At 41.6% G+C, this 14,736-nt stretch overlaps 1 protein-coding gene across 2 annotated transcripts in view; it reads left to right on the forward strand.

Annotated features, from left to right (window-relative positions):
- VAPA (VAMP associated protein A) overlaps positions 1–13,108 on the forward strand; it is a 34,021-nt gene extending 20,913 nt beyond the window's left edge. Inside the window, exons 5-7 of one of the 2 annotated variants that reach the window (XM_081014275.1) lie at positions 5,664–5,903; positions 8,188–8,364; positions 11,483–13,108. In XM_081014275.1, coding sequence (XP_080870401.1) covers positions 5,664–5,903; positions 8,188–8,364; positions 11,483–11,638 — 573 coding nt within the window. In that variant the 3' untranslated portion in view covers positions 11,639–13,108. The remainder of the gene's footprint in view (positions 1–5,663; positions 5,904–8,187; positions 8,365–11,482) is intronic. The other variant, XM_081014276.1, reaches the window with a different exon arrangement.
- The last annotated feature ends 1,628 nt before the right edge of the window (positions 13,109–14,736 follow it).

Below are 14,736 nucleotides of genomic sequence, written 5' to 3' on the forward strand. Positions count from 1 at the left end.
CCCGCCTCTCCCCTTTGGCTCGCTGGCATTGCTCACACCCTCTTACATACTCCCGTACATCTTCCCTCACCTTAGGCCACCAAAATTCCCTGGTGACCAACCACATGGTTTTGTGTTGTCCAAAATGCCCCGCCGTGGGGCTGTCGTGCAACTGCTTGAGTACCCTCCCCCTTAAGTCTCCTTCAGGGATATACAGTGCCCCTTTGTAATACAAAGCTCCATTTCTTTCCTCGAAACCCCCTGGTTCCTCTCCCTCACCCCTAAGACCTCTGAGCTTATTCTGGGCGTATTCATCATTCTCTGTTTCCTCTACCAGTTCTCTTTGTCCCACCAATGCCGCCCCACACACCCAGCGGTCCTCTGGAATGACATGTCTCTCTTCGGGTGCTCCCTCCTCCTCCAAATATTCAGGTTTGCGTGAGAGAGCGTCCGCCCTAATGTTCTCTGGGCCTGGCACGTAACAAATCTCAAAGTTAAATTTGGAGAACTCCTGGGCCCATCTCACTTGCCGTTGGTTGAGCACTCGTGCCGTCCTCCAATACTCTAGGTTCTTGTGGTCAGTGCACACTTGCACCTTATGTTGTGCGCCAATTAGCAGGTGCCTCCATCTCCGGAACGCCTCATGAATGGCTAGTAGTTCTCGGTCATACACCGTGTAGTTCCTCTCGGATTTGTTCAGCTTTCGCGAAAAAAAGGCACACGGTCTCCACTCTGACTCCTCCTTCCCTGGCTGCAGAAGCACCGCCCCAATCGCTCTGTCTGATGCGTCAGTTTCCATTCTCATCGGTTTTTGTAAATCCACATGCAGGAGTTGTTGTTCCGAGGCGAAGGCCCTTTTTAGTTCCTCAAATGCTCGCTCCGCCTCCTCAGTCCAAACGAACTTCTTCTTACTGCTGAGACAGTCCGTAATGGGCGCCGTCAGGTGGGCAAAGTTTCGGATGAACTTACGATAGAAGTTCCCAAATCCTAGGAACCTCTGCACATCCTTCCTTGTTTTGGGTGTTTTCCATTCCAGCACCGCCTGGACCTTGCCGGGATCCATGGCCAATCCCTTGTCTGACAGGCGATACCCCAGGAATTCCACCTCCTTGGTATGAAACTGACACTTCTCCAGTTTCACCCACAGCTGGTTGGCTTGCAGCCTGCTCAACACTTCTCTGACGTCTCTCACATGCTGCTCCTCATTCTCAGAATACACCAACACGTCGTCTAAGAAGGCCACACAATTCTTGTAAAGCAAAGGCCCCAGGACGTGGTTCATAAACGATTGAAAGCACGCGGAGCCTCCTTGTAGGCCGAAGGGCATAACTAAATATTCAAATGCCCCCAAAGGGGTGAACATGGTGGTTTTCCATTCATCCCCCTTCCTTATTCGTATCAGGTTGTACGCCCCCCTTAGGTCCAGTTTAGTAAAAATCTTTCCCTTCCTGACCCTTGTCAAAATGTCGTCAATCCTGGGCATAGGGAAAGCCACTGGTTCTGACACTGCATTTAAGGCCCTGAAGTCACACACAAGCCTCGGCTTGTTCGTGTTTTTTTTATCCACAAAAAACACTGGGCTGCCCCCCACCGCCCTGGACTCTCTGATGAACCCTCTCTTCAGGTTCTTGTCAATGAACTCTCTTAGCTCCTGCATCTCTCTGTCTGACATGGCGTACAGCTTGCCTACAGGGAGCTGTGCCCCAGGGAGTAAATTGATTTGACAGTCAAAGGGTCTATGCGGGGGTAATTGGTCAGCTTCCCTTTCGCTGAAGACGTCGCGGAGATCTGCGTATTGTCGTGGTACCTTCACGTTCTCCGTTACTTCAGTCCCTGCTAGGGTGGCTTGGGCCCCTGCCAAACCCTTTCCCTCTTTGCAGTGTTCTAAGCAATGTGCTGAACCAAAAGAAACCACTCTCTGATGCCAGCCCACCAGCGGATCATGTAACGCTAGCCAGCTCATCCCCAATATAATGGGAGCTCCTCCCAAGGTGGCCACATTAAACGCTATCAGTTCGGTGTGCCTTGCCACCTTCATTATCATTGGGACGGTCTGCAAGCTGACTTCTCCTCCCAACAGCTCCCTGCCATCGATCGTGGTCACCTGCAGGGGGTTGCTTAAAGGGATCGTCTGTATCTGGTGTTCAGCTGCAAACTCTTTGCTCATGAAATTGCAGGAGCTGCCTGAGTCCAACAGCGCCTTTATCTTTAGAGGGTGTCCGTTTGGCAGCTCTAGCGCCACTTCTATCACTAGGGCGGGTTTAGGAGGTTCTGGCGTGGGCACTTTCACTGCTCTTTGGCCTGACTGCTGTGCCCCGACGGTGGCAGCCAGGCGTTGGCTTTTACTTGCTTCGGTATTTCTTCCTCTCTTCCCTCCACAGCTCCTACCATCCCTTGCCATTCCTTCCTCTGGGGGCAGACTCTGGCAAAGTGACCTGGCTGTTGGCAGAGATAGCATTTCCGGGCGCCTTTTCCCTCCTTCTTTCCCCCCTCACTGGGCTTTGAAACTGCGCGCGCGCGCGCTGTTCCGATTTCCATCGGCTCTGCCGGCGGGAAAGTTGGCTCTGGAATGTCTGGAATGCGGAACTCCTTCCAACGTTCCCCCTTCCCTTCCCGCCTCTCCAATGCTCTCGCCTCCTGGCGCGCTCCTATGGTCAGCGCTGATTTGGTCAGCTGGTCCATAGACTCCGCCCTGGGCGCCCGGGAAAGTTCGTCTTTCACAGCCGAAGAAAGCCCTTCTTCAAAAAGCATTTGAATGGGTTCCGCCGATAGATCCCACCCCAATTTATGGATCAACATGGTGAATTCAGTCCAGTACTCACGGACAGATCGGCTCCCCTGTTTGCAAGCCATTAACTGTCTGCGGACCACTCCCTGTTCAATATCGCTGGAAAACATCAGATCCATGGCGCGAAAGAACTTCATCGTGTCCTTTAGGACGTCACTATTCGCTGCCATCAGGGGTCTAACCCAGTCTCTCGCCCCCTTTTCAAGATGCCCAATCACGAAAGCCACTCTTGATTCCTCGTCAGGGAATTCATCAAACTGCAGATTGAGGGCATATTGCATCTCTGTCCGAAAGCCATGATAGTCTTTGGGCTCCCCCCCAAACTTCTGCACCAATCCTGGTACCTTTCTGACGAGCTGGGTGTCTTTCCCCTTTTTGTCTGCATCCTGAGCCCTCCTCTCCTCAAGCCTCGCCGTCTGCAGCGCTAGCTGGACCTCCAACACCCGGTACCTTTCTTCCAGGCTTGGACCCGCTCCAGCTCCTGCTTCTCCGGTTCCGGCTGGGTTGCTCATGATGCCTTCTCCTGCACAAGCTGCTCACGAAGACTGTCGGAATGCTGTGATGGGACGATGAGCTGCTTGTGTGTAAAATCCTAGTCCCTCAGAGTTTGGTCAAGTTTGCAAACCTCTGTCTGTAACGGAGCCCCTTAAACATGGCTCCGTCAGTCGCTGGCAGATTCCGACAGTGGTTGCTTTCGGAATCGCTTCCAACATAAAAGCTCCTTAACGGAAACACGTCTTCTGGACTCTCTGCGTGACAGTTTCCGGCGAGGAGTGGGTGTCCCTACAGGAGGTCCTGAAACCTCCCCACTGTTTTCGCTGGAAGTGTCTCTGAGCCATCCCTCCAGCTCCCTTTCCCTCAGCCCAGCTCCTCTCCCCCTACTGGTTCCCTCTTCAGCTGCTGAGTCTCTCCCAACCTGTGTGAGCCCTTTCACTTCCCTTCCTTCCGATGGCAGTTCCCTGACATTAGCATAGGAACTTCTATATTTTTTATTTCAGTGCTGTAGCTAAAAGCTACAAGTGTGAAATCTGAGAAAAGGAAGCTGACAGTGTGCATCCAATTCCTTCTTTGCCAATTTAGGCTGCACCATCTTATCTGGTACCTGTGTTAAGTTGCACATGCTGTATAGGCATGTAGGAAATTGTCTGGGTCAGCAGAACATGGCTGTCATACTATTTGCAAGGATGTGCTTTTTGTTGATTCCTGCATGAAGATGCACCATTGCTCAGTGTTGACCCAAGGGATTTGCTGCCTAAAATAGAGCTCCAGTGCCATCTCCCGTTCAGGGACAACAGTTTTCAAAACACTTGCTGCAGCATTTAGACAGCAATTGCCGCCTTACCGCCTGCCATCTCATAGTGTTTCCTAAAGCAGGGCTAGCTTTGCCACTGGTGTAACTGTAGTTAGGGTATCTAGAAATTGATATGGCCAAGATCATGCTATGAAGCACAGAACTCTTAGATTTAATGAAAAAGCTGCTAAATCCTAAGGCCCCGAGATCTGTAATGGTCTTAAAACCGTCTTCTAATTTTCGTTATTGAGAGACTTAAATGGGCAATTGTTTTGCAAAATATTTTAAAACTTCAGATAGCCACAGTAATGGCACGATGATAACCTTGGTACAACTTAAGAATTCCTGCCTGTGATTCTTAAATCCTTGTTCTTTTGCCTCTACAAATCTGTTGCCCTCCAATATCCTTTATGCTTTCCTCTTCTCCCCCTGCCCCGTATTAACGGCCCAAGCTATTGCCACTTAGTTATTGCGGTCATTGTCACAAAGGTAAATAAATGTATGGCCTCAAATTCCATTTGCAATATTTTGAACAGTGTACCTAAGGAAGAGGTTGCTGTGGGAAAGTTGAGGGCCAGCTCTCACATGATTATACATGGTTGGGTTGTAGGGAAAAGTAAAACCTATATCCAGACAAGGATGTAGGAACTTTTAAATCTAGTAGGTTGGAGTAATTTACCAGTCCATAATTGATAGAGGCAGGGAAGACCATGTTTTAATCTCTAGGGTTGGGGTAGAAAGTTATATACTATATCATCCACCTTAAGAAGAAAGACAATTTTAAGCTTTTCAGAAGTATTATTCACTTTGTCCACCATGCACTGATGTTTGATATTTGCTAGCTTAGTTTTCCATTTATTAAACCAGAAGATTATTTGCAGATGTTTTTGTATTTCAAGCATGTTTCCTTGATACAACTAGTTATGTAGTGCTGCTATTTTTTTTATAGAAAGTGCTGCTTTACAGAAAATAGGAGAGAAGAAACAGTGAACTTAACTGAGCTGGAGGATATACTATAATCCAGCCCAAAATCTGTTTCGCCGTTGAAGTTCTGCTTCCAAACTGCTTTTAAAATTTCTTGTCAGCAGTTGAAAGTGCTGTGGAAACCCCAACAAAAGTAGCCTTAGCTTCTATACGTGGTTCTGTATATAGTTTACAGTATACAGTGGAACCTTGGTTCCCGAACAGCATAGTTTCCGAACAAATTGGCTCCCGAACGCCGCAAACCCAGAAGTAAGTGTTCTGGTTTGTGAACATTTTTCAGAAGCCGAACGTCTGGCGCAGCTTCCGCTTGACTGCAGGAAGCTCCTGCAGCCAATCGGAAGCCACGCCTTGATTTTTGAATGGTTTCGGGAGTCGTATGGGCTCTCAGAATGGATTAAGTTTGAGAACCAAGGTACCACTGTATTGTGTATAGCACAATCATATACATATTTAGACAGAAGTAGGTCCTGCTATTTTCAGTGAGGCTTACTCTCTACTAAGTGTGATTAGATTAGCACCCTTAGTCAATAAAATAAAAAAGATGCTAGCTTTTTTGCCTATTCCTGTCTTGTAAGCTGTTACTTGACTGCTTGTGCATAACATTTATGTTTTTCTAAGTAGCAGAGAGGGGTTGCAGAGCCTAATCCTTTAGCCGTTGGTTTAGTCACTCCCCTAAGTCTTGCAATGAGAGATCTGCTGAGTGCTGAGGGCATGTCTCAGCTTCCACCTCAGACTTTATCTTCATCAGGATCCGTACACATAACTCCATCCAACAGCAAGAATCTTCAGATACCTGCAAGTTATAGCCAGAAGATTGACATGATGGAGCAAGGCAGTGAGGTCAAACACAAGATGAATCAGGTTTGTTTTAGGGAGCTGAAAGCACTCAAACTCTTCTAGTGCCTCAGTGGTTAATTAAATTTATTGTAGTTAGCTAATAAAATATCAGTAGGCTTAAATTGGAAGAGAGCATTATTTGAGAAAGACCTCAACAATGAAAATGGTTAAAATAGCATTACTTTTGTAGTGTATCCTGCTCTCAAATTTTGCTTTATTAATTTTTGTTGCTAGGATTGAGATATATGGCAAGAGGAAGAAGTGAAAGGTCTCAGCTGGAAGGGACCAAAAAAGATCAGTAAGGCAGTTGAAACAGTCTTAGGGCAGGAGCCTAAATTCTTCTTGGCAACTGGAAACAAATCTTTGGATTTGTTCTGATATTACACCAAGCCATGGTTTGGTTCTGAGAACTGCCTCAAAAGAGCCCATTCACTCTGTCCTCCCCTTGTACATGTGGTTATTTTCTGGTTTTCACAAATCATAGTTTGTCACTATTTCTGAACCAGCAAACCATGGTTTGCACTTTTCCTGCAAAAAAGGAATGTGCATAGGCTAGAATTTTTTTGCCGTAGCTGAAAGAAATATGTGTCAGTAATATTTGACAGAGATAACAGTTGATATTAAGGGGGTTATTAGTTTACAAAATATGCTTATCTGAAATGTTACAGTTATTTTAATTGTACTGGCCTAGGTACTATGCATAATAAATGTTTCCTATTAAAACTCTTTTAAAAAATGATAATTTTAGGAAGCCAAATTTTGTGCTTGATTCAGCCTTGTATGTGTCAAATGCATACAGCATACACAATGACGTCTTACTGTACTTTGCAAGTCTGTGACTATTGCCATATCATTTATTCAAGCCTATACTGTTTATATTATAATCAAATACAGTAAAAATGTTTCCTAAATATTTGAAGTTTCTTGAGTCGTATTGCAGATTGGCCACTGTTCTTAGTGACTGCCACATGAAATACATGGTTTTTCAGTTCTTGATGTCCTAACTTCTTTCTCTGCCATACTCTAATTTATTCCTCTCCATTATAACAACTAATTGCAAGGCAGCATGACCTTTTGCAGTGATGTTAATGCTAATCCTGGTTAGCTCAAAATCACAGTTGGCAAACACATTAAGAAAGGGGAGCATAGAGAGTGTGCAAGCCCAGGGACATGCCTAATCTCCCAACCATGATTGGGTCATCAGGAACATTGTGTGGACTCGATTACTCTCTTTCTTACACCCAGGGCTAAGATGTTTATTTCTGTTGAGTTGTTCTCATTTTAGAATCAGGTGGGTACGAATTGTTTCTCTATTTTTAATCCACTTGAATTAAAAAAAAAAAATTGATCTTGGAAATTTTTGTAAAGGGTTCACCCTATCTAGGGTTTTCCCAAGATACGCTAGTGGACAACAGCTTTAAGTGAAAAATTAGGCCTTTATTAATACAAATGTATGTAGAGTCAGCAAATCAGGCTGGCTGAACTTTGATCCTCTCGGGCATTATCTTTTATACACGTTCAGCTACACAGGCAATTACCACTTCAGACAATTACAGCAATTACAGAATCACACTTACAGCACACTGTCATTATTCTTAAACCACTGGAGATCCTTTGGCTCTTCTGACTAGCCCCCCCAACTTTCTCATGTTCATACACTTAGCCACAGGGTGTGTGCCTGTGTATTCCCCCCCCCCCCCCACTTTTTGGTTATTATGTTACTTATTTTCTGTTTTTATACTGTAAACTGTCCTGTGATCTTTGGATAAGGGGCAGTATATGAATTTTATAAATAATAACCATCTTTCTTCATTGTCTTCTGATTAATTGCTCTTTGTATTAGATGTCTGCCAATGTCTGCTTTCAGGTATCTATGCTGGGTCTCTTCTTGACCCAGGATTTAGTGTAATAACTATACTATACATCTCCTAGTGTTTTGTTCATACCTCATCTGTTTACATTTTGTTCCTTTCGCTTGTGCTAGGAACTGTAAGAGAACACAGGCTTGTGTATACTTCTATTTTAAAACAATTTGTTCTTTGGGAAAGATTTAATAAAGCTCATACGCAGATTTCAGACTGCAAAGCTCTAAGTGAGCAAAATGATTTCAGAGATGAAATAAAATGGGGAAATGGTCCTGAAACATATCTTTATCAATCATCTTTCACAATGTTTATTCTCTGGTTGTTTTTTCAGCTTTGTCATCTTTGTAACTAACTTGGTATTCCCCCCCCCCCCGTAGTACTAAAATAAAAAAATGCTTTGATTAAAGAAAATCCTGTTCTGAAACCATTTTTAATATTTGCAGAATGACATAGATGCAAGCAAATCTGCTCCAATACTGAATACAGCTAAGCAGGATGGTCCAATGCCAAAACCACACAGTGTTTCGCTTAATGACACCGAAACAAGGAAGCTAGTGGAAGAATGCAAAAGACTTCAGGCGGATGTGGTGAAACTATCAGAGGAAAACAGACATCTGAGAGTAAGTTCATAAGAGCAGATTCATGAAAGTTGTTTTTAAAAAAAACCACCCTGTTTAAACGGAAGTATTTATCGTAGTACCCTTATTATACATCCCATATAATTTTCTTCCAAGAACAAAGAATTGGTAGGCAATAGGCAACATCATAGTAGCAGACATGATGGGATTTCACAGGGCTCTCCTCCCCACCCACCTCACACCTGAGCAGATTTTGGAGGAGCGTAAGGAACTGCAGAGGGGAGGAAAGGATGTCACCCACAGGATTTAGCAAACCTACAGCAAATTTCCCGGCCAGAGTACATTTAATTCTTCAAATTTTTAATGTCAGAGATAACGTTTAATTTTTTAATAACACACAGTAAAATAATTTGACGCTGGTTTCAACTTAAGCGACTTTTCTTAACTGATAGTCCTCTTAGCACCAAGCCTCCTTTATTCATGTGCCTGTTGTTAAGCATTACCTCCAAACCAGAATCTGACTAATCAGGATAGCTAAAATTTGTTGATGAAAATAAAATTATTCTTAAAACTTAGTTCATTTTAAACTAGGATTTCGACTCGATTAACATCCTGCCTGGGTCACCTAGATGCCTGTGGGAAACCGACAAGCAGGACTCAAGGACAAGAGCACTCTCCCCTCCTGTAGTTTCTAGCTTCTTATCAAAAACATACTGCTTCCAACTGCTGAGGCAGTATATAGCTGTCTTAGCTAGCAGCCATTGATAGCCCCATGAATTTGTTCAGTCTTCTTTTAAAGCCACCCAAGTTTGTGACTATCACTGGCATTCCATCGTGTGGGAGCAAGTTCCATAGTTTAACTGTGCTATGTGAAGAAGTACTTTCTTTTCTATGAAAGTATTTTCTTTTATATGTGAGTTTACTGTGAGGTTCTCTTGGTTTGAATCCAAGAGATGTCATCCTGTAATTGTCATCAAGAGTATGTCCTTTATTCTAGTGCCTATGAAAACTACACACTTTGCAGAGATGAGGTAGCTGGAGGGTATAAAACAGGAGTGCAGGATCACTCACTTTTAAATCATGAAGATTTATGACTACAAACAAAAGAACATAACACTTACTCTGCATCTCATGGACCAACACTGACTTGGATCCAATTTGCAGTATTCCATGTGCATGTAGAAAATTTCTCACTCCCCCTTCCCAAAAGAGCCACTCCCACCCCAAGGTACTGTAGAGGGTCCAAGTACCTGAAAGTGTATGATTTCCATCCAAGAGTTGCAGTTCTGCAGCTGGAATCACCAATCTCTTATATACCATGTGCAAGTAGAAGTTCTTTCTGCTCATGCACAAAGCTCTGGTATTCCAGTCTTCTTTGCCTAGTAACTATTAGATTTGCTCCTAGAAAGTTTCAGTTTATTTACAGCCTGATATATGACGTTTTAATCAGAAGTAAGCCCAAATTCAGTAGTGCTTAATTTCTAGATAAATATATGTAGTAGTGCAGCTGTACAGAGAGCCAAACAGCCAAACAGAAACCTGTCCCTTATCTTTAGGCATATATAATTAAGCACAGTGTAAAATGTACAGTGGTGCCTCACAAGACGAAAAGAATCCGTTCTGGGAGTCTCTTCGTCTAGCGGTTTTTTCGTCTTGCGAAGCAAGCCCGTTGACGGATTAGCGGATTAGCGCTTTTAGCGGCTTTTAGCAGCTTATCAGCTTATCGGATAAGCAGATAAGCGGCTTAGCGACTTAGAAAAAGAGGGGGGAAAGGAAAAAAAAAACGCAGGAACTCGCAAGACATTTTCGTCTTGCGAAGCAAGCCCATAGCAGATTCGTTTTGCGAAGCACCTCCAAAACGGAAAACTCTTTTGTCTAGTGAGTTTTCCGTCTTGCGAGGCATTCGTCTTGCGGGGCACCACTGTATGTGGTATGCATGATTTAAAATTTTGGATTATGCTCCTAGCTCTTTGTCTGCAGCCTTGTCTCACTCTTTTAGTCCTTGTTTCTCATTATGTCCTTGCCCGTGACATCAGTTCTCTTGGCTTTTATCACAGTTGACTGAAGGCCCCTTCCTCTGTTACATGACTGACTATTTTCCCTTGCTGCTCCTTATGCATCACTTCCAACATGGCCTATAAAATATTTGCCCACGTTCTTTCTTCCCTACCCTTGGCATTTTCTGCCTGTCCCTGTAGCTTCCCCCATCCACTGCCCATCTTAAATAGGAAGCCCCTTGGGGTCAGGGACCTATCTGATTTATTCTATTCTGCAAAGTACCATGTACTGATGGCATGATACAAGTACATTGGAATAATAATTAGTTGTAAACATGTATTTTATTTGTTATAAGATATTTGAGTGTATTCTTATTATTCCTAAAGGGGATCAGTTTTCAGTTACTTAAATTGATCCTTTTTTCTTGGTAATTTTAAAATCTCCTTGATTTAAAACCAACCCACCCTTGAAATAATACTATAACAGCCTGACTAATAATCATAGACAGTGGCTTCCACTGACAGAAGGGGTTTGGCCTCTCCCGAGAATCAGGGGACTGTTCTAAATAAAGTCAGTTGTTGAACAGGGGGTTGAGGGTAAGGGAGAAAGGATTTGCCCAGTTTTCAGCTTTTACACTTCCTTACATCCAAGGCAGTGTAAGCTTTCCCTTGGTGTTTTTTGTTTGTTTGTTTGTTTGTTTGTTTGTTTTTGCTTGTCTTTACATTTCATTTCTGAGCATTACACAAAGCCATACAAATCTTGTGGCCACTGAAAATCTAGAAGGTGCAGTGTTATGATGTTTAATTAATTTGCAATCCTGAGCTAATAGTGGTGTTCTGGGATAAATTGCCATCATCAGTGGAACAGTTTAAATAGTTGGGTCTTTTGTTTCCCCGGTTTTGTAAACAGGCTATTATTGATAGTAAATAACAGTAGAAGGATTAATATATTTTGCTCTTGTTACTAATTTATACACAACATGCTACACTTTATTTTGTGGTACATTTTGACATCTTTTAAAGTCAGATAGTGTGCACACACACAAATAAATTTGTATCTCATCTAAACCTGTCTTAAGTTTTAAAATGTTTTGGTTAAATTCAGATCTGAAACAATCTCTTTGATAATTTTTGATTGATTATTTCCCCCCATGTGTTTTCAGGATGAAGGTTTGAGGCTGAGAAAGGTGGCACACTTGGATAAACCTGGAACATCAGGCTTGGCTCTCCGAGATAATGTCTCCAATCCTCTTCCCTCACTTCTTGTTGTAATTGCAGCCATTTTCATTGGATTCTTTTTAGGGAAATTCATCTTGTAGAGAGGGGAAAAAGAGAGAGAAGCATGCAGAATGCAGCTTCCTTTTTTTTCTTGGCCAGAAAAAAATGTATTTACCTACCACTTCATTGGTAGTATGGCCCCAAGTGACCATTATTGTGTACAGCATCATACAGGCTTTGCCTCTAATGATCTTGCACGGTTAGACAACACAATAAAAAGACAAACTGGTCGGCTGCTGGACAAATTGTATATTAATTCATCAATAGCAGGTGTCAGTTGCACATTCAGTCCTTTATGAAAAGTCATACATAAATAAAGAATTGTTCTTTCTTTCTGTGGTTTTAATAAGAGTTCAAAAATTGTTCAGAGTCTTGTAAATGTTATTTTAATAATCCTTTAAAAAAAATTATCTGTTGCTCTTGCCTCTTGGAAAATGATTATTAGAATGTTAATCCCACTTGTTCAGGAATATGATGAGGCATTCTGTGGGGAAATGATTCCTCTTAGTGTGTAAATTTTATCCTTTACCTTACTTTGCTAATATCATGGCAGAATTTCTTACCCCTTGTGAGGCAGTTGTTAAAGTTTTCATCCTTACAGCCCTGTCCCATGGTATTTAACATACAAAAAAATAAAACTGTTAACATACTTTATGCTGGGTAGCTTGTTTCTGTGAATTCCACTTTGAGAAAAGTTTTCCTTCAAGTTTTACACATAACCTTGTCACAGATGAATGTTCAGTTCACTAGCTGTGGCTTGAACTGGTGCCAGCGAAGCTTTGGAAGAAACATAGCTGTTTCCATACTATTTAACAGCGGCAGAAAAGGTTTCTGGCTTTTTAAGCAAAATGAAAGGTTAGAATTAGTTCTGTTTTGGGACATGGGACTAATTACAAGAGGCAGGTATTTTAAACTTGTCTTTTAAAATAGTGGTGGACTTTGCAGGTATCAAATAGGTATATTTCTGTTGATTCATTGATGCTCCCTTATCTGGAGTCCCCAGTAGTCCTTTAATGATCCATAATTTTACATTCAGGCTGACTAGTCCAGATGTTTTCTGGAAATACATTCTGTGTGACCTTTCCAAATAATTTTTCCTTAAGTACCTTAGGTTGATTCCAGCTGAGCAATGTTTTATTGTTTAGTTTTATGAAAGGAAAATAAAGTTTTGTCCAGCAAATATGTCTTGGCACACTTGCCCATTAGCTATGCATACCTTCTATGTTCTAGAAAGTTTATTTTGTTGGGTCTGAACTGCTTCTCCTCACTTAACCTCGTGGCTTGTTTCATTTCTGATCTCTATGTCATTAAGTAGATAATTTTGAAAGCACAATACTTAGCTATTTTTAACTGTTAGCCACCATAGGGAGTTATTTCAGAACTGACATTCTTGAAAGGCTTATTCCTGTAGGCAGAATTTTGTATATTCTTGGATATGGATGCAGCTAACTGTTCGATCTTATGTAGCTGAGAAATGTTCTAGCAAAAATATACATATTGGTTGCCTTTGATTTCTAGTGCTTTTTTATTGGAAAATATACATCATGTACTGTCACTGCTGTCTCTGGCAAACTTTTATAACACATGCAATTTGCAAAGAGGAAGATGATCAAACCATTGCATGATGTTTCACTTTAAAAGCATGCAAATACAGACGTTTCCTTTTTATGTGTTCTGGTATCTGCATTCAAGTCTTCTCTGACCATGGTGACTGGAAAAAGTATGCTCAAGTCTGATTCTCATTTCATCAGTTCTGAAATCATAAGACTCTCCATACTGTGGTGTATAAATGGTACGTCAGAAGAAATCATTTATTCCTTAAAGGAACTTGACCATTGGAAGATTACAGGGGGAGGGGGGGCTAATGTACAGGCTGTAACTTCTGGATGCATTTGGATATTTCTATATGGAAGGAGAAAATTTAAAAGTTACATTTACTGTTAAAGGAGTGTATACAAAGGTTTATAGTAATAGCTACACATTTTAGGGTTAGAGATTAGAGAATAATTCATCAAAAGCAAACTGAACTTAGAAGCTTAATATTGAGAAGTATCCTGATGTCAGAAAATAATGACGATGCAGAGACTACCATCTGATTATCATAAATATTGAATAAGTGATAAATTAAGTAGTGAGAGCCTGTTGGGCCATGTAGTTGGATTATATGTTTTAAAGAGAACTATTATTGAACAAGTCAAGGTGCATTTGGGCATCATGTCCAGTATACATAAAGTGCGGTGCTCCTTAAATGGATGCGCTTCTGGTTTCTAATAATCCTTTCATAATTGTATATAAAATGTAATGCTAAACTATTTTTTTGCTCTCAGGAGTGATTTTGGATGATATCAACTGTATTCAGTGAAATTATGTAACACGGATTAAATTGTCTGTTCCTGAAATGGTTAGAACTTTGCCTGCTTGCTTGTGTACATAAATGTGAGGAAAATCTGTCCCTGTTACTAATAAGCGTCAGAAAACTGTGTGTGTGAGAACCTTCTGTCCCCTTAACATTAGATTTCATGTTTGTTGTGAATTACTTGATCCTGCAGCCTGGATAGTCATAAGCCTTTGTAACATGTCTTAGTGTACATTACAGCCGAATACAAATTATGATAGAAAACATTGTGTATTTCAAATTATATAGACAGCCTAAAAGAAGCAGATGAATGAACAGATAATAAACTATGTATTCCTTCTTTTGCTCAGTAAGTATAAAGTGGCAGAGAAGCATTGTTGAAGCTCTGTTTAATCAGTTTAAAAAGGAAGCCTCTGATAACATAATATTAAATGAAGTTCTGAGGTGTACATCCCAATGCACATATCTTTGTTGTCTACATGTAGACTGATACACTACCGCAGCCCAATACTTTAAGTGGGTGCTATTAGTTTAATTGTAAAAAATGAATTATTTTGAAAATTTGTAAAGGTGTTGAAGTCTTTCCAACTAAGCCTTAAGATTGGTGGTATTGTGCCCAATAGGATTATGATAAAACTTCATAGTTGCTGCTTTGGACTATTAATACATGGTCTGAAGAATCAGGCCAACTCTTTAAAATCTGTTAGCATGTTCAGCAAATACATCTAGTTTGGAGAAATGTTTTTATATTTGTGCATGGAGAAATCATTGCACATTTTCTTT

Source organism: Podarcis pityusensis (genome assembly GCF_964106645.2).
Source record: "Podarcis pityusensis genome assembly, chromosome: 7".
NCBI lineage: Eukaryota > Metazoa > Chordata > Lepidosauria > Squamata > Lacertidae > Podarcis > Podarcis pityusensis.